This window comes from Ixodes scapularis, unplaced genomic scaffold (assembly GCF_016920785.2).
Source record: "Ixodes scapularis isolate PalLabHiFi unplaced genomic scaffold, ASM1692078v2 PGA_scaffold2__306_contigs__length_199485367, whole genome shotgun sequence".
NCBI lineage: Eukaryota > Metazoa > Arthropoda > Arachnida > Ixodida > Ixodidae > Ixodes > Ixodes scapularis.
The window spans coordinates 180353189-180372408 of record NW_024609857.1 but is presented as its reverse complement, the minus strand read 5'-3'; the positions used below and the strand labels follow the sequence as shown (position 1 = coordinate 180372408).

The following is a 19220-nucleotide window of genomic DNA, read 5'->3' as shown; positions in this document are numbered from 1 at the left end:
GCACGCGTCGAAAAGCAACGAGTGAGCCCTAGAGGCCAGGCGTTTGATCAATAATCGCTTGCGGTCGATCTGAAAATACTGAACAGTGGCGTGCGCAACTTACACCAACAAGCTGCTACGTCTCTAACTGATGTAGTACTCACTTGCAAGAATCTGTATACAAATGATTGACCTGATGATAATGCAGTTAATGCAAAGTTGCAAGCGAGCTGGACAACAATGACGATAATAATCCCAGCGGAAGGGAAACAAGGGGGACAAAGGACTTGCCACTTTTGTGGTACGTTTTTTGCAGATTACTGTCCAGTATTTTCAAATAGACAATAAGAGGGCATAATCTTTGGAAGGGATCCATACTCCGTTCCCCCTAAGGCTGAGACTGCAGTCAAAGCTACAAGCTCAGGTTAAACTGTGCTCCTAGCACTGAGACGCGCATTTCTAGCGCGAGCACTCGCTTAGTAAAAAACTTTTCGAACCAGCGAACTCCGGCTTTCGTGCTTGTGCCATTCGCTGCAGTCTTAGCTTAAAGGAGCATTGACACCCCCAAAAACTTTTGTTTTCATTTGTGACAGCCGATTCAATATGGTGTCAGAAGACTAGTCAATTAATATTTTGCTACAGAGTCACGTACATTTTAATAAAGCCAAAAAACACAACTGCTCGAAAACCGAAACCGAAATGTGCGCACGAAGGTCGGAGAAGTACAGAGAAGGAGAGTGTGTCAGCAGTCACGTGGCTACACCCGACTGTGCGCTTTTTGCCGCGTGAGCCATACTGGCCGAGGTTAGGCAGTTTCGCATGGCTCGCATAATGAGCCTTGCTCCGTGCTGCGCATGCGCGAGGAGCAGTGACGTCACACGGCGCACGTTGGCGCGCCGGAGCCGCCGCCGCCGCGCGCTCCGCCTCCGACGCGCCCGCCTCGCCGGTCTGCGCCTTCCAGAGGAGTGACGTCATAGCCGCGGCAGACGCACTGGAGCCGCCGCGTGCCCAGCTGTGCGCCTCCGTTGGGCAGTAGCCAAGTCTGACGCTGCACCGGAGCCGCTTGATAGCGCCTCTCATTTTGTGCGCATAAGCTCACGCTACGTATACCCTGGCATAGCCGAGCTAAGCCACCGCAATTGTTTTTTCTTGGCCGCGAGGAGCAGACGATTTGCGATGCGAGAGCCGTTCACCGTGCGATTCGGTCGAAGTTATGTTTGTTCCGCTCTCTGTTCTGCACTTCAAGATGCGCTGTTTTGTACATTAAAGGGTGGGAAATGAGTAGTGAGTGCCCTTGGTGAGCGCCTGTGATCGGCTCCGAAAAGAATGCCCCCAAGATGTTGCGTAAAGAGCTGCCTCACAGGTGTGTCAGCTCCGAAAGTGGCTTTGTGCTGCAGAGTCTGTTAAAGTTTCGGAAAGATCAACGGGATCGGTATTAATGGCTGGCTGCGATTGCCGCAGAAAAGTTACGGGCACATCGTAAACCAAATGCTACCCGATTTTTCTGCTTCTTGAATTTTGTGGAAAGTGACCACATTGAGTTCGCAGGTGTCAAAAAGGAAATCCCATACTATTTAGTTCAGTGGCGTTCCGTCCAAAACACTTGTTGTGTTCAGTGATAACTGTAAAAAAAGAAATCTCTAAAGAACAGCACGACCACATTCTGAATCGAATCCGGGTCTGCTGTGTGTGAAGCGGGCATTGTTTTACTGAGCTACTGGGGAAAAATTTCCGTTCGTGATAATGCAGCCGGTCGACTGTAGGTCGAAAATTTTGCTGCCGATTTCCCTCCAGCAAAGGCACTCCCTAGGCTCGAGGTCGGGCAGCACAGAGCATTGGCCATGTTCACACCTGGCAAAGGAATCGTACACGTGCATATTCAAATCGAAGTACGCACGTCGTGCTTGACGTTTGCGCAAGCGATGTCTTCCGCCACGAGAAAGGGCGACGGCTTGGCGACGTCGCCCCTTCTCGCCCGGCCGCCAAACTGAAAAATCAGTTTGGTGGCCGGGCGTGTCGTACCGAATGAATACCAATTCTTTTGATCAGCCAAAAAATTATCTTTTGATGTAAGAGAGATTCGCCGGTACCACGAACGACAGTTCAGAGGTAGAGGTCCCACGCCCGTTGCCTGCTGCCATAGCCGTCCAGCCTGCGAGTCCCACGATACGCGATACGACGCCATGTAAAGAATTAGGGAGTGAACGTACGGAATGCTTCCGGTTCTCTGTGCAACCTTTTCTTTAATTAACATAATTGTACCTTTTTAGAAGACAAAAAAAAAAATGGATTTCATATTTTTTGTCTACTTTTAATATTGAATGTGTGGCTCCAATGACCCACGACTTGGATTAAATTTGGTGGCTGCGTCTAAATTTTAGAAAACGACCCGGTACCATGGAGAAGAAAGCGAGCGCGACTCAAACCGGCCATTTTTGATCGGAGGTTTTTGGTCGGAAAAAGCCGAATTTCTAGCCATAAGTTCTGTTCTTGGTAGTTGGGACCGCATATGGCATGTAAAACCGAAAACATGGACGAGCATCAATACCCTGTCAGTGTCCCCTTAAGGGTGAGCGGAGTATACAGGAAGTACGCAATGGTGGACATATCTGTGTGCGCGACTGCTGAGCGCTTGCTGACGGCGAGCTTTCACAGTTATTCTGCAACGAGCATTCCGTCCAATCAAGAGAACCAGTCTTAGCAGCCTAGTAATGTGAGCTCGTTCTGAGCATGAGCACTAAACCTCGCCCTCAAATATGGTGTGCCGTGAATACTCTTCATAGACGACACGCCGCTGTGTCCGTGCATGCGCATGACAATCTGAGGAGGCACACATGCACGCCGTATGCATGCCAAGACCTCGGAAAGTTCTCAGTGGGTTCGAAGAGCGAGAATTTCAGTTGCGGCACGCCGAGGAGGCTCGTCGTAAATAAAATGCAAATTGTACGAAAGTTGAAAGCTGCTCTAGTTGTTGTAGGCTATGCAAAATGTAGGTAGAACAGCGCAGAATGACAGAGAGAAGAACGAAGGCCCGTGTAGAGCTATTGTTGCTGAGGGAGGGACTTGCCAGCGCCAGATATCGGTTTACCCTCAGGGGCACTTGTCTTCATTGTGTACTACCCTCTCACGAGGACCCCTCGTTTGTCAGCGCAAGAGAGAGAGAGAGAGGGAGGGGTTGACGTTTGCTAGCGTCGTCGCTTGGGACCGGTTGGAGCGTCCCACCCTGTTACCCTCTCCCCCTCCTTCCCTTTCTGTCCCCAGCGCTGACAAACGAGACACCTCCGGGTTTTCGTCAGAAAGAGCGTTCTAAAGCTAAATAATTAAAAAGGAATACCCATGTGCCGATAGAGACAGTGACGTGTCACTTATAGACTTGTCATCCTTTGCGTTGATTTCAAAAACTTCATGTAGGTCTCTAGGAATCTCATCTGGGTACTTAGCCAAAAACGTACTGTCGCTAAATGACGGGGAGTGTGGGCAACAGCTGCAGTGAGCGGCAGGCTTTCTCGACAAGGTAGCTTGAGTGCCCGCGGCATGCTCGCGCGCAAGATAATTGAAGCCCCTGTCTGTCTGCCCGATATAAGAAGAACCATATAATAAGGGTATTTTCATACGGTTTTTTACTTACACTTAGTATCAAAAATATGTATAGCTATAGGCTATCCACAAGGCGTAAAAAATAATTGCAACATAACACCTCTTTCTTGGTAACATTGTCAAATTTACAAAAACATGTTTTAACATATCAAACTCGTAACCCCGATTATTGGCAAATTCCAACGTGTCGATTGAATGTTGGCAAAGAAATGTTAGCCTACCGAGTCCCAAGACTTCTCAATTCACTAATTTTACACAATATTGATATAGATAAATTGAGTTTAAATGAATTACGTACTGTCATGTATACCTTTGATGTAGTCTACTGATATTTGGTTTTGTATATCTTCGATGTTGTATCTCTATGTTCGCGGTTGGTTGTTAATAATTCATTCTCTTGTCCATGTATTTGTATTTATTATGTAAACGTAGATTTTGTATATTGATATGCTTTGAAGATTAATAAGGCAATTAATATCCGTTAAATGTGCTTATTCTTTGATTGAATGCCTTTGTATTTTATTTTGTTCCCTCTGACTGCTGCTGAATGTGACTGGGGCCGAGAGCTTGTCAAGCCGTTTATCGCGGCTCTTATTCTCGGCCCCATCATTACCTGTAATGGGAAATGAAAAATAAAGCTTATTATTATTATTATTATTATTATACACTACTCCCTTGGTGCCCTCTGTGTATTTGGTGCGGTGCCTGGTTTGGCAAGATTCCGTAGAATCACTATGATTGATGATTCTACTTCACAACCACGACACCTCGTTGGGTGCAGTTAAAGCCCACGGGTGCATCTTAGCGAGCGGCCACTTAAAAAAACCCGCCTAGCCGCATTTCTGTCGCGAGGTGGCCTGTGTATCCCTTTAATTTTCCTTACCGAATTTTCTGCCACCTGAACAAAAGTGCGCTGAGGAAAACCCGCTGTCTTCCTCCGCACTACCTGCTTTTCAAAACTTTCTTGGGCAGTGTGACTGCAAGACTCGAGAGCTGCCTCTAGACACATAAAGGCAATGCGTCTTGTTACTATTTTTGTAAGGGCGGAGGTAAACGGGCTTATAGCTTTCTGTGACCTGGGTCATACATCCTGCAAATATGGTCCCTCCGTAGACCTAGCTTGAGGTGCAGGAACTGCGATGGTTGTTTTCTTGGCTCCTCATACGTGAATTTTAAGTCACCACAACATGATCCTAATAACTCCAATACCTTCTTCTCGTCAGTGGTCGTTATGTCACCCTGTTTATTCAGAATGAGAAAAGGAACCACATATCTGAAGACTGAACGTGCTAGAGTAAAGCAGTTTCTTTAAGATGGCTCTTCCGCAGAAACTTTGAAAAATGTTGCGCAGAACAGGTGGCACACAAGAACCAATGCAGATGCATTTCTTAAAAAAAAAAAAAAATCCCCTTAAAAATAAGTAAATGTGTGCTTTAAGTAAAATGTCAAAAACTCCAAACGATGTTTGACGTAAATACAACAGGAGCTCTGGAACGGAAGATTACTGTTATGTTCAATGCTCTCTCTGGCTGAAAAAAACGGGCGTTCATGAGGCACTAAAAAAAGGTTTTCAACGTCGACGGAGAATTCACTTCGAATTCCCTGTGCACCTTCTCTAAAAAAAATCGATGATGCATTCGGAGTTTTGAACAATGAACGGATCGCACAACTCAAGAAAAGTCAAATGCTTGCACAGGATGCTAGCCACGTGAAACTGCCAAAGATTCCTCTCGGTAAAGATACTCAGGAGTGGACCCCGATTTTAGGGTTTTTTGCGGTGAATAAAATGTCGTTGACTTTTCTTTTTGACTTCAATACTTCTAACGTTATCTGTTGACGTTGGAGACCTTCTTTTTTTTTACTTTGTGCCGTGCAAACCACTGTTTTTTATGTGTCAATGAGCTAATTGTACATAATATTTTTCTTCTGCTCCAGAGCTCTTCTGGTATTAATGTCTAAGATTTTCTGGAACATTTGAGATTTCATCTAAATCAAATCTACCTCCTTTGAAGAATATCTCTTTCTTCATATGAAGAACATCTGCATCGGCAGTTGTTTAGTGCCTGTTTTGTGCAACATTTTTCTAAGCGTCTGCGAAGAGCCATTTTAGAGAAACTGCGGGACTCAAACACGTTCAAAGAATTCAGATGTTTATGATTTCCTCATTCCGACTAATCAGGTTAACGCACTAACCAGCGACGTGAAGGAGGTGTTGGCGGTGTTCGGGTTATGATGCCGTGGCTTAAAATCCACGCATGCGGAGACAAGAGAAGGATGGTTGCAATTCCTGGACCTCAGGTTAAGTCTATTCAAGAACCATACTTGCTGAATTTGTGAGCCACATTCACAGAAAGGTATACTTTCGTTAAACTTCAACCATTCAAAGATAGTAAAAAGACGTATTGCATATATCTGTCTAGAGGCGACTCTCAAGAAGTGTGGCAGGCACAGTGCAGAAGAAATTTCCGAGGAGCAGGTAGCGCGCTGGAGAAAGCGGGCTTTTTCAGGGCACTTTGGTTCAGGTGGCAGAAAGCTTGCACAGGGAATTCACTTCGAATTCCCTGTGCACCTTCTCTAAAAAAAATCGATGATGCATTCGGAGTTTTGAACAATGAACGGATCGCACAACTCAAGAAAAGTCAAATGCTTGCACAGGATGCTAGCCACGTGAAACTGCCAAAGATTCCTCTCGGTAAAGATACTCAGGAGTGGACCCCGATTTTAGGGTTTTTTGCGGTGAATAAAATGTCGTTGACTTTTCTTTTTGACTTCAATACTTCTAACGTTATCTGTTGACGTTGGAGACCTTCTTTTTTTTTTACTTTGTGCCGTGCAAACCACTGTTTTTTTATGTGTCAATGAGCTAATTGTACATAATATTTTTCTTCTGCTCCAGAGCTCTTCTGGTATTAATGTCAAAGATTTTCTGGAACATTTGAGATTTCATCTAAATCAAATCTACCTCCTTTGAATAATATCTCTTTCTTCATAAGAAGAACATCTGCATCGGCAGTTGTTTGGTGCCTGTTTTGTGCAACATTTTTCTAAGCGTCTGCGAAGAGCCATTTTAGAGAAACTGCGGGACTCAAACACGTTCAAAGAATTCAGATGTTTATGATTTCCTCATTCCGACTAATCAGGTTAACGCACTAACCAGCGACGTGAAGGAGGTGTTGGCGGTGTTCGGGTTATGATGCCGTGGCTTAAAATCCACGCATGCGGAGACAAGAGAAGGATGGTTGCAATTCCTGGACCTCAGGTTAAGTCTATTCAAGAACCATACTTGCTGAATTTGTGAGCCACATTCACAGAAAGGTATACTTTCGTTAAACTTCAACCATTCAAAGATAGTAAAAAGACGTATTGCATATATCTGTCTAGAGGCGACTCTCAAGAAGTGTGGCAGGCACAGTGCAGAAGAAATTTCCGAGGAGCAGGTAGCGCGCTGGAGAAGGCGGGCTTTTTCAGGGCACTTTGGTTCAGGTGGCAGAAAGCTTGTTAAATAATTCATAGGATACAAAGGCAACTCCGCGACAGAAATGCTGTGAGGCCGGCTTTAACTTCGTATATAAATACCGTCATGAATAATCTTAGGAAATAGCCGCTCGGTACGATGTACCTGTGTTTTTTCACCGCACAAAATAAGTTGTCGCGGTTGTGTTGTAGGATCAACGATTCCAGTGATTCTACACATCTTTGCAAACCCAGACACCGCACCAAATATAGAGTGCACCACGGGAGAAGTGTATGAAATTCTTTTGTCATGCGTCTTTTCTTATATCGCTCAGACAGGCAGGTGCTTCAGTGATCGTGCGCGCCAGCATGTCGCGGCCACGCAAGCTACCCCGTCGGGACGCCTTGCCACTCCCTGCAGTCGTTACCCCTGCTCCCCGCCATTTAGCGAGAGCAGGTTTTTTGCTAGGTACCAAGCTAATGTTCCTAGAGAGCTACATGAAGCTTTCGAAATCACAGCAAAGGATAATTAGAGTATAAGTGACACGTCACTATCTTTACCTGCACATGAGTATTCTTTTGTTGCGGGGGTTACATTGCAATTAGCCGTGGCTGTTTTTCCACGGAAACATATATGAGTACTTTATTTTTAATAGATGTTAGTGGCGAGTGCACCCTTGTATCTGTGTTTATACTTTCTTGTATCTGTGTTTTTGGCGCTCACCCGCGTGATCTCGATTATAGCCATAAATAACGCCGCACTCTGTCTGGTCTTTCTGCTAGTGTAAAACTCTAACAGTACTCACACTTTTTGCAATATACCCTGTATTCGTAGTCTGCTCTGATTGCTAAGTTAGTTTTGTTGGATGCGCTTTTCACCGTGCTCTTCTGTACTGCAGTCAAGCGACAACTGCGAAGTAATCATCGAAATTTTGCCTATCTTGCTTCGGCGGAGCTAACCCGTGTGCTGAAGAAAAATAACTTCCGAAAAGCCTGTCATTAAACAGGCTTGTGTCGGTTTTATTAGAAAAGATAACTTAGTGAGTTCTAATGTTACTAGCACTCACTCTAGTCAATAACTAAAGAGTTATTGACGTAACTGCTGCTATTATATTTGATAGTCTGTAATATTCTGGCAATATATTTCCGAAATTGGAGATTTAGCAAAATTACACGCAAGAATATGAATATAAACTTCTCTAATAGCCCTTGTTATTTCTACTTTTTTTTAGTTGTCACTTTTAGACAGTTATTGTTGGTTCGAGGTACAGCCATCGGCAAATTTAAAACTAAAATAGGTGAGGCAGTGAAAGGAAACATATAGAAATGATCTTAACGAGTTTTTCTGATTCTTTACGGCATGCTTATCTTCTACGTGCAGATCGTTTTTATCATAAAATTCTACATGCAAGATGTAATTGAGATCCATGATTAAATGACAAATGATTTTAGATATAAACTTTGGATCATAAATTTATTTTATTAAAGTTAGAAATTTACTGAAACATCAATTTATGTGCTCAAAATCATTCGAACATTATTTCAGTGGAATGCACTATATCGGTTACACTTTATATCGTACCACCCACCACAATATTTTTTTTTTTTATGTCGCGGGATGATGATGCGATTTTGCCTGCGCACATGGCTGCAGACCGTCGCCAACGTACTCAGCAGCTCCGCCCACCGCCACGTTATCGTTCGCTATCGCATCGCTGACTGCCGCCACTGCCACACTGCCTCAAACAAAAAGCGCGGATGCCTCGGCGTGTTGCTCTTAGGGGCGAAGCTCCTTAGGGTCTAGCCTTGTCCGTCCGTCCGTCCGTCCGTTCGGCGTCCGTGCTCACATAAAAAGAACTAATGTTTGCGCAGTCGACAGCATTCGAACCTGTCCGGGGAGACCCCAATGGATTTCTAGTACATCGCCTCAACCACTCAGCCACGACTGCGGGCCGAGTAGGGGGCTCTGGGATGTGGTAGTAACTCAAGAGCTGGGGTTTCTGTCATGAATGAAACGTTGCACGTAGCCGCTCAACGTCTATACAGGAGAGGGCGCTGTGGTCAAATGCGCGTATAATCGCGTTAAACTTTGCATGCATTGGCTCAACGTTTATAGACGAGAGGGCGCAGCGGTCAAATGCTCAAATGCGTATAGTATAACCACGTTCCGTACCACACATTCTCTTTCTGGCATGGACCGTTGACTTATGGGGTGGAGATGCGTTCCCACAGCTTCTAGCGGATCCAAGCTGATCCGCTAGACGAACCACTGGCTCTGTATTTTACCGACCATAAAGCAGTAATAATGAAGTCGAAACGCAACCCGGAAGTCAGCACTGCCTATGAGCAATAAAAAACGATCAGCACCATCAGCACCACCAGAGCTTTGCCCCAATCAACATCATTCACCGCGTGGAGATGCGGTCATTTTGCTTTTTTCTTTCTCTATTTCGGTGGCGCGCCGCCGGCAGTGCCCCGCAGAACGATAAACAGACGCGACCAGCCAAAAAAAAAAACGAACGCGCCTGCGCCGCGCCCGCACCTCCTTTGCCCCTGCTCCTGAGCCCCCCCCCCCCCCCCCGGTAATGTCCGCCCGTCAGAAATTCCTGGGGAGAACCCTGAGCGTACCTAAAATAACCATTCACAGCAGGCCATACATTACATCATTAATCACCATATTGTTTCCATGCTAAACGCTTCTACATGCAACTAAAGGCCTAGTTTATTTTTGACGCAATCAAACCTGCCGAGCAATGAATGCTAACAGAAGGTGGCACAGAACTGTGAGGCAGTTTTTTTTTTTTTTTTTTGTTTGGATAGCCCAATACACATATCTCAATATTTCTTTTTTTTCTTTTTTTTTTAACTTGACAGATTTGTTTAAAAAAACGGTGAACGTTACATATGTCTATTTTATAGACGCTCGTTAAAAAGAGCATTTGCCGCCAGAAATACATACATACATACATACGTACACTTGTGCGGTTTCTGCGGGTGCGTTATACGGCCAGAGGCACATGTTGTGGGAGGCTAATGGTAACGATCAGTCGGCTAATTAACTAAAATTTGCTAATTAACTTTTTAATTAATAAAAATAGACGTATGGTTTGAATTAGAAACTTGTGGGCGGCATTGAAAAACACTGAATCAGAATTTTCAGAAAGTCTTTGATCGCGTGAGAAGCGTAGTAGTGCGCCAAATTTACAACTGGTGGAGCAGGTACAAGGCTAGCGGTTGCGGTAAGGCGCCCGCGCGACCTTTCCGTCTCTTATTTAGCCCCAGCCTTGTACCTGCACCACGAGTGGTAAATTTAGTACAATACTATGCTTCTCAAGGGCACAAAGTTTTTCTGAAAATTACTAATTTAGTGGTTTTCGATGACGCTGAGCAAGTTTGTAATTGGAACTATATGTCTACTCTTATTAAACAAAAAGTTAATTAACAAACATTTAATTAATTAGCCTACTGATTGTTACTATTAGCCCCCTATACTATGTCCAGTGATGTGATTGCTGCGCCAATTGCGCCAAACTGCGCCAAGGGGCTAACCCTGCTACATCCTGCTACATTTCGCCAAAATATGGCTAATCTGCGCCAAGCCTGCGCCAAAGGACCGATTTTGGTCGCCTTTCAAAAACGAAACTAAACTGAAAACCGTAATTGAGCATGCGTGAGCTTGGTGGCACAAAAGACGCCGCCGGACACAAAGTACCCTACATCAGTCGCTATTCGGTCTTGCATGATTTTTCCCGTCGTCTCGCGTTTCGCGCTCTCGTCGTCTCGAAAATCTCATCTCGCGACTTTTTTTTTTTAATTTTTTCGCGATAGACGCGTGCGTGTGCACACCCTCCGATGTTAGTGTGCCGAGTGCCAAACATGCCGCGGCGAGAGTTACTTCGTGAGCTGAAGCGCTCGCGCGACCACAGTCGCCGTGGTCGCGCGACGTCGTATGTGTCCGTCCCCACGTCGCTGCAGATATGGCGCTTTCTAAACTGAAACGCATCGACATGCCTGCTCTTGTTTAAATCATACGCTGCTAAAAAAATCCCTTCTTAACTCAATGACTGCTTGGCGAAGTTTTGATTACCTAGGTTTCTCTCGATAAGCTTTCTTTCGAAAGGGACCAAAGTACGTGAGAAATCTGCCGCGAAAGAAAGTTGATGACGAGAAGTGAGCTAAAGCAAAGAAGGCAATGTCTGCACGCTGAACCCGCACACCGCGCTTGTTTGTCTCGAGTTCAGTCGTTGCACAAATTTAAGCGCTCCAAGTACTTTTTCACCCTGATTCGATCGCAATGTCTTGCATCGATACGCTCAGGTTCTTTTTTTCTGTGTGTTTAGCCTGTACCTCGCCTGCCGGCCTGGCAAGCACGCGCCGCTGGACTGTTTATTGTCGTATGCGGGACAGTTACATTTTGCATACTATTTTGGGAACCAGTTGGCGACGGAGCGGAGTGGCATGGTTTCGGTTTCGGTCGAACAGTCGTTGTCTCCGCTCGCGTGAGGAAGCACGTGTAACTGCAAGCCTGCCAAAGTTGCCCTCACGAGCAGTTGAACATGATTGCACGAGAGGCACCAGCCGGGACGCTTGCAATCCATTGTTTTACATTTGCTTACTTTTTATAAAAATCTGCCACGTCTGGAAACAGTAAAACAATAGCAAGTGTTTTTTTTTTTCGGAATTGCTCGGCAACGCCTACAGCATTGTATACTTGTGAGATGTCTCAGCAGCAAACACACAGGCAGCGAGTTCCGCCCCAACACGTCACATCACAACACAACACGTAGTGCCCTTCGTTTGTCCAGCACTTAAAACAAATATTTATTTTTCTAAGAATATATTCTCCAAAAGTCACTTTTTTAGCTTTGAAACACTGTTTTGGCTGCTCCAAAAAACACTTTTGCTGCTCCAGAACTCTGTCTTGGCTGCTCCAAAGGCCACATTTGCTGCTCCAAAACACTGTTTTGTCTGCTCCAAAAGGTGCTCCAAAATGGCTTAGGCCAATCACATCACTGCATTATGTCTCCCTGGCCCTGCAACTCACCTGCCCAAACCGCATAGGTGTGACTTTCACGTGTTTTTTTAAACAAGTCCGTCAATTAAAAAATAAAACACTCAATATTCGCACTGGTATGAATAAAAATGAAGTGTGTGCCTTTGCTCCAAGAGTACCTTTTGCTGCTCCATGATGGCATTTTGGCTGTTCTAAAGAATGCTACAAAATGTATCGGCCAATCACATAATTCAACTTATTGCGAAACTTTGAGAAAAAAAAAGGCACTTCGTCACTACACGGCTGCCATGATGCACGCTGTAAAATTTACAGGGGCTGTTTCGGTCCATGACATATACATCATAAAATATAATCAGTCGATAGAAACGGGGTATTCAAAGCTTGTGCTTTAATAAGCACAAGCTTGCTTTCTTGCAAGATAAACTGAAAATAACCCAGATATTTGCAGAAGATTAGAGCTTTTTGGCACATCTCTTTGCTCAGAAATTATTTTGAATGGACCATTTGTGCCGGGACTAGAGAAATGGTATAAATGCAACTGACCAACTACACCCGCTTAAGGTCTTACTTTTCCACTAAAACTACACAGTTACGCCTTTTAGTTGTGAAAAATAAGACCACAAAGCAAAAGCCAGTATTTTTGAATTTTTATTGTTTTATGACAAACATATAATAATTCAGTCTGAAACATTTTATATATAAGCTTAATCAAAACCTCGCTTGTTAGCAAGTTTACATCGGCAACTAAATCAACGCTTGTATCTACATTTATTACAAGTTTTACGGTTGTAACGTTTAAATATAAAACTTAATATAATAATTTTATATTCATTTCTATGTATTCATTCTTATAAATCATCTTTCTTTCATTTTTATTGATAGACTGACGACGAAATGAAATTCGAGGCATTTAAAAACACAACGAGAAGCACCGGAAGGTCTCTGGATGCACATCTCACGCTCGGACTGCTCAGGGAATGGGCTACAAATCAAAGTTTCTTTAAAGATAGTGATGTAGTTTATTTGATAACAGGGTATGTGTGAGTATGTGTTTGTTCATGTACAGACGCGCAATAAGGGGCCCTATTACTTCCAGTCACACAGTCTTCGACTTTGTCTTGGCGTACCGACTGACGATGAAAGGTAAGGCTTGATTTTTTAAAAGAAGGCATATACAGAGTCACATAAATATTGTGAACAGATTATCTTTTTTCATATTTTGCTTTAACAGTTGTACTGTTTTACGTTAATTTCAAAGGATATTTACAAAGTGGGTCACGAAATTCAAAAAACCGAAGCGGGACATGAATACGATCACCGCTCATCTGTTCCTAATTATTTTCTCTGGGTTGTGAACATGTAGCGGCTGTGATCTCTCATATACACTAAGCCTAGATCTAATACTACCTTTGTTTAGTTATTTCACCGCCATAACTTATATGTTTTCGACATATTTTTTTCCTACCATAGCGAATAAGCGACTTTCTTGCCAGGGTTATTTCTACGCCAGCTAATTAATATTCTTGTTGCGAGCCAACGTAACCACTTTTATTGTAATTTCAAATTCCCACCCTCGTCTGAAGTGTTTCTGACCTCATGATGTATTAAATAAATGAATATGTAAAACATAAATAAATATTAGATCACAAGAATTTTAAAATTTGTGAAGTTATATTGGAACTTAGTTTTAGGCAGAGCAAAATTATTAGTCATCAAACGCTCGTGCCGCTAACTGGTCTCACCAATGCTTCAGGAAATAAAAATCTCTATAGTACAGTGCGTAATCTTTTTCTCCGCGCCTGCGTGGACACGCAATTTCGCCGCGTGATCACGGCATGAATAATGGTTTAAATTTCTAAGTGGTGAACAGAACAAACAAAAAATAACCTCCGTTTTTCAATGCCTCAACGAAACGCTAGTCGCAGCGAGCCAAGCGGTGCTACTCCCTGCTCAAAAAATAGTCTCTCGTTACCGGCAATCTGGACAAGATTAGAATAACCATGTCCTTTGAAGGTAAGAACGTAATATTCATCCAATTCACCCCGAAGAAAATAACGGTGGACGTCACATAATACAGAGGCGCCAAAAAAACTCATCTTCCAAAAAAAACTGAGAAGGTTGCATTTGTAATCATCTTTGACGAGTATATATCGGCTAGTCGGGCCGAACCTTTTTAGAATATTTCTTCACAATAACAAATTCGAACTGCTCTCACGCTCCCTACACCCCCTACCTTGGCCCACTTTTTTATGGATTTCTTTCACCGTGAAAGACATTTCGTCATAACCGAGTGTTTTCAACGTGTTTTGCTGTTGCGTCAGGAAACTTCCCAGTTGGTTCCACAGGTCCTAAAAGAATATTGGCAGCCACCATACCTTCGTGGAGTTGATGTTGAAAAAAGTATAGATCTACGCGGTGACCATGAAAAAGTGACAGAGATTCTGTGAAAAAACAGTAAGGGCGCAGGCGAGCTGGTGTGAGTTTACCATTTTTTAGACCACCTGAGACTGGGTGGAAGAAACACGACGACGACTCAAACACAGCTAACCACTTTATTCAGTTCTCCCTCTTTCTATACACCCTGAACCCAAAATCGTCACCATAAAAAACACTCCAAACAAAGGAACCAAGGGGACACGTCTTGACTTCGCAGCCACAATGAGGTTAAAAAAACGAATCACTTTGAACTAAGAAAAACTTCTGTGTTTATTTGCGCATGCATTTTTGCTAATAACTTAAGATACATTAAAGCTATCCTAAGTTATTACCCGCGTAAATTTTTATCGTTTCAAAATACACGTAATTTTAAAGAGCGAAAATAACTGAGCCTAGAGAAACAAATAAATTTAACAAAATTGTGTGTAACAATTTTCGTTCGTAGAATTATGAGATAACCAAAACCGATACTAACCTGCTACTCTAATAGTCCTCCTTTTTGTTCTGACTTCAAATGCTTTGTAAACATCAGCACCTGGGCAGCTCGATCCTGTTTCGCCCAGCGTCAAAAGCACTCATAAGGCTATCGCGATCGTCTCTTCGAGACAATAGACTAAGATTCATCAATTTTGTATTAGTTCAACAATGAGCACAAAATGTTTTAAAATATTCAGCAGAAGATTTCAGACCATTTGCCGTTCACATTCAACTCGCTGGCATCCCCTTTCAAGGGGGTTTGCATTCGCGACCAGCATACATGTGGACCCAGATGCTGCTTCGCATCAGAAGGGCATGGATGTTTTTATTTTCTAGCAAGGTGATAACTGTTTTCTAGCAAGACCCAGCGCTCGCGTTGAGCAGCTGGACTAATTTCTGTCGCAGAAACTTATCGGACGGAAACAAATAAGATGTCAAACTGCTGCATTTCTTCCTGGGGTTATTTCACCCCACAGCCCATCACCGATTCTCCCACCCTCCATCGCATTCCACAAACAGTGTAAACCAGAGGTTATCGGCAGAATGAGACGCTGACTATCACTACAACGCACAACGCCGTGGAGTAGAGAGCGTGTTCTTCTCTTTGATGTATTTGACGTCACGTGTGCCCCTTACCCTTCTTGCCAATAGAGCTGCGGCATGAGATTTGGAGGTTTACGCGACTATCTCAAAATTAATCTTCTTGAAAAAGAACTAACATTTTGGTTAACTATTTCCTAGACATACACACAGGTGGATATTTTTGTACACGGTGAAAATTTATCGAAATTAATGACCATTAATATTTTGCCGGAGCTTCCCGCAGCAAGGCAATAAACGGTTTAGAACTCATTCACCATGGCCAAGCTCGAGCTCACTTTGCCGCATGCAAACATATAAAGTACGCCCGGAGCGGGCTGGATCAGTGTTTTACACATCCGTAACCTCCCTGGGGCTTATAAACAAGCCCCTTAGGTGAAATAAATTACATCTGTGACAAAGAGGAACTCCCAACCACTTAGAAACTTCCCTCCTGAAACATATAACCGAAATTCGGCAAGCCACCACATGGTCTCGTGAATTTAAAACCCCTCTCGCTAACATCATGTTTGTTGTTTTTAAAACCATGGAGTTATGGTGGAAGCAAGCCTTTGCTGGTTTTATAAAGACCGGCAGCTCCTCGCGCCGAAGCAGTACGGCTTCAGGTCAGGGTTATCCACACAACACGTCCTCTTGCGGCAAAAGTAGGACAATGTGAATCCGGCATCTCCACAACCCAGGATCGTGGTTGGCGTCGATACACTATACAGGCTCATTCTGAAAATGTGAGGCTCTGTACGGTCTTGAACAAGACAGGGTACGTCGTTCTACACGGTTTCACGGTGGCACATCCATGAAGGCAAAAATAAATAAAAATAAATATTTAACTCTTCATTGGCCACTGCATTATCGAGCGGAAGCCGTCAATCCGCATCCTAGGCATGGACATTAACGGGCACTGTACAACCCATGCCTGGTTTAATCGCACCCTCAGGACAATCAAGCAGATACTCCATAAACTACGGCTGTCAAATCGCACTTGGAGACTACAAAAACGCGAAATGGGTCAATTTGCTCAGTCTTTCTTTGTCTCCAGTTCCCCCTTCGCTCCTATGGTCTCCCCTTCCATCCAATCAGTCGTACACAAATGCGAACACTGGAACCACTTAACCACAAAACACGACGCGTAGTAACGGGTCTCCCACGCTACATCCGCAGAGACACGCTAAGAAGCTGCAGTACCCTGAATGACTATGATGAACTTCTTGATATACAGAAACACATTTAAAAAGCCCACCTATATTCCACCCCGGCAGATAGGCATGCAGAAGTATAGCTGAATCACGTCGTGAACAAACTACCACTGGTGCCATGGCTCTCTCCGCCTTGGGAATACACCCAATTAACCGAGCCTAAGTCGCTACTCAAAAAGATGAACTCCGAGCAAACTCCACGGCGTAAGTCACACATCAAGAAATACCTCAAGTGGATAAAGCCTATCATAACCAATGGTGACCACCGTATAATCAACACGGACACGGCATGCCCTCTGTAAAACTCAGGCTAGCCACAGCATGTTGCAGCGCCAATGAGGACCAACAGGGCAGGATGTTCCACGTGACGGACAGTCCCATTCACTGCACACAGGCAGGGACTATTGGCATCCTCGATTACGCCACGCATGCAAATGCGACGTGTTATGCCGGCCCGCCTGTGCGCCATCACGTCTTGAAAGATTCAGAGGCAGCACTCAGAGCCTGTACCATTGTAAACCAGGCATCCATTGCCATCAGCCAGCTCCGCCTGTAGGTTCATCAACTTTGAATGCCGGGACAGGACTTCACAATAGGGCGGGTTCCCTGGCACAATGGTGCAGCTGGCAAACGAGGACGCTCATTGCCTTGCACGAGCGCATTTATCCAACGTGCAATTTCAAGCATCCGTTCACCAACAATTCGACTAACAATCCGAAGACATCGAGACTAGCCCCCCTGCTATAGATCCTACACAAGCCGCCAGACATTTGCTACATGCACGTTCCACCGAGGATCACCAAGGTACTTGTAACTATTAACTCTTTCCAAAACATCACCATCATGATAGTAACGGTATATTAGTGGTTTCAGCTTGTGTGTGATGAGGATACAGACGAGTTTTCCTATATTAAGAATTTTTTGCCATTTCCGGCCCATTGGTGAATTTTGTGTAACAACCATCCGCAAACAAGCTAGCTTGCATCGTTATGTCCTTTATCAGATCATTTATAAAAATTAAAAAGAGTAGAGGCCTTAGAACCGAGCCGTCTGGTACCCTAGAATGAGCGGGAGAAAGGTCCGATTGGATATCTTCAAGCTTACCAACAGCATTATATCAAAAAGAAACGCCAAGATCCATCCTAAGATTGTTTGATTATTTAACATATGTCTTAGTTTGCACATTAATTTTCTATGGTTCACTTTATCAAAGGCTTTCTTAAAATATAAAAAAAAATTGACGTCGATATGTTACTTACTGCCTAGTATTTGAGAAGTGACATGTACGACTTCCGTTAGCTTCATAACAGTAGATAGTCCCTTTCGGAATACGTGTTGCCCCAGTTAAGTAAGCCATGTTCCACTAGAAATATATGAATATGCTTGGAGATGATGTGCTCTAATAATTTACAGCAAGTTGGCATTAGGGAAAGTTGTCGATAATTTGGGGCAAGGCACGGGTTGTTGTCCTTAAATATTGGAAGTACTCTACTCAGTCTCCAGTCATTTGGACCTGATCAGCTATCCAGCGACTTCGTAAAATCAAGAAACGGGTACTTCCACGAACTTACAGGACACATCTTCAAGAACGAAGTTGATATTTGGTACGGTCCTCCGGCTTTCGTTAAATCGACATCTAGAAGCAATGAAAATATTCCTTCCTCTGATAGTTTCACATCCTCAATTGGTGGTATTGTAGTGAATTTATCGAATTCGGGTTCCGCACCATCATCGCAAGAAAATAATGCGGGAATAAATTTATTAAACACCTAAGATATGATAAGGCTGGGATGAGTAAGTCGAGGCTGCAGCTGTGATGCCACCGTCAATCCCTTACCGAGTCAGTTGAAGAATTTCTTCAACGAGGCGGAGATGAAGCATGTCACGAGAATGTGGTAATGATGTCTAAATCTGCTCCGAAATGAGGACAAATCAAACAGTAATAGGAAAAAACACCTAAACATTTAGCAAAGTTCAATATCGAGGACTGGAGATTGCTGGCCCCACGCGGAAAGGGGTGTCTATTTTGCAGCCGGTAAAGGGCAATGTTTGGATTGCACGCTGATTAATTTGAGGCTCTGTAAGAAATATGCTCACCTCAGCCCCTGTGTCTAAAGGAACTTGGATCGGAGTTTTTTTATTCGATTATAATATTTTTGTGGAAATACGAGCTCACCGATTGGCCGAAAGCAGTGTCGCGCTCGCCTATTTACCGAAGTCGTGTACGAAGGGGGGGGGGGGGGGGGGGGGGGGGCATTTTTAAGTCTGTCTTTCGTGCTTCAACTGACACACGCGCCATCTGAGTGGATCAGTAGAAAAAATGAATGAAAGTGCCACCGTTAAAAGGGCAAAGAGCGTGGTTAAATTGTCAATGGAATGTCGGCAGCCTGAGCTGCAACTTGCACTCAGAGTCTGTTGATATTCTTATATACTGTTTGATTGGCCTAAAATGTGCTCTGTTCGTTGGATGA

At 43.9% G+C, this 19220-nt stretch overlaps 1 protein-coding gene across 1 annotated transcript in view; it reads left to right on the top strand.

Annotated features, from left to right (window-relative positions):
• Positions 1-19220, top strand: part of LOC120850268 — a 72063-nt gene that overhangs the window by 35686 nt on the left and 17157 nt on the right. Inside the window, exons 5-6 of the mRNA XM_040222724.1 lie at positions 12926-13077; positions 13140-13186. Of these exons, the coding sequence (XP_040078658.1) occupies positions 12926-13077; positions 13140-13186 (199 nt within the window). The remainder of the gene's footprint in view (positions 1-12925; positions 13078-13139; positions 13187-19220) is intronic.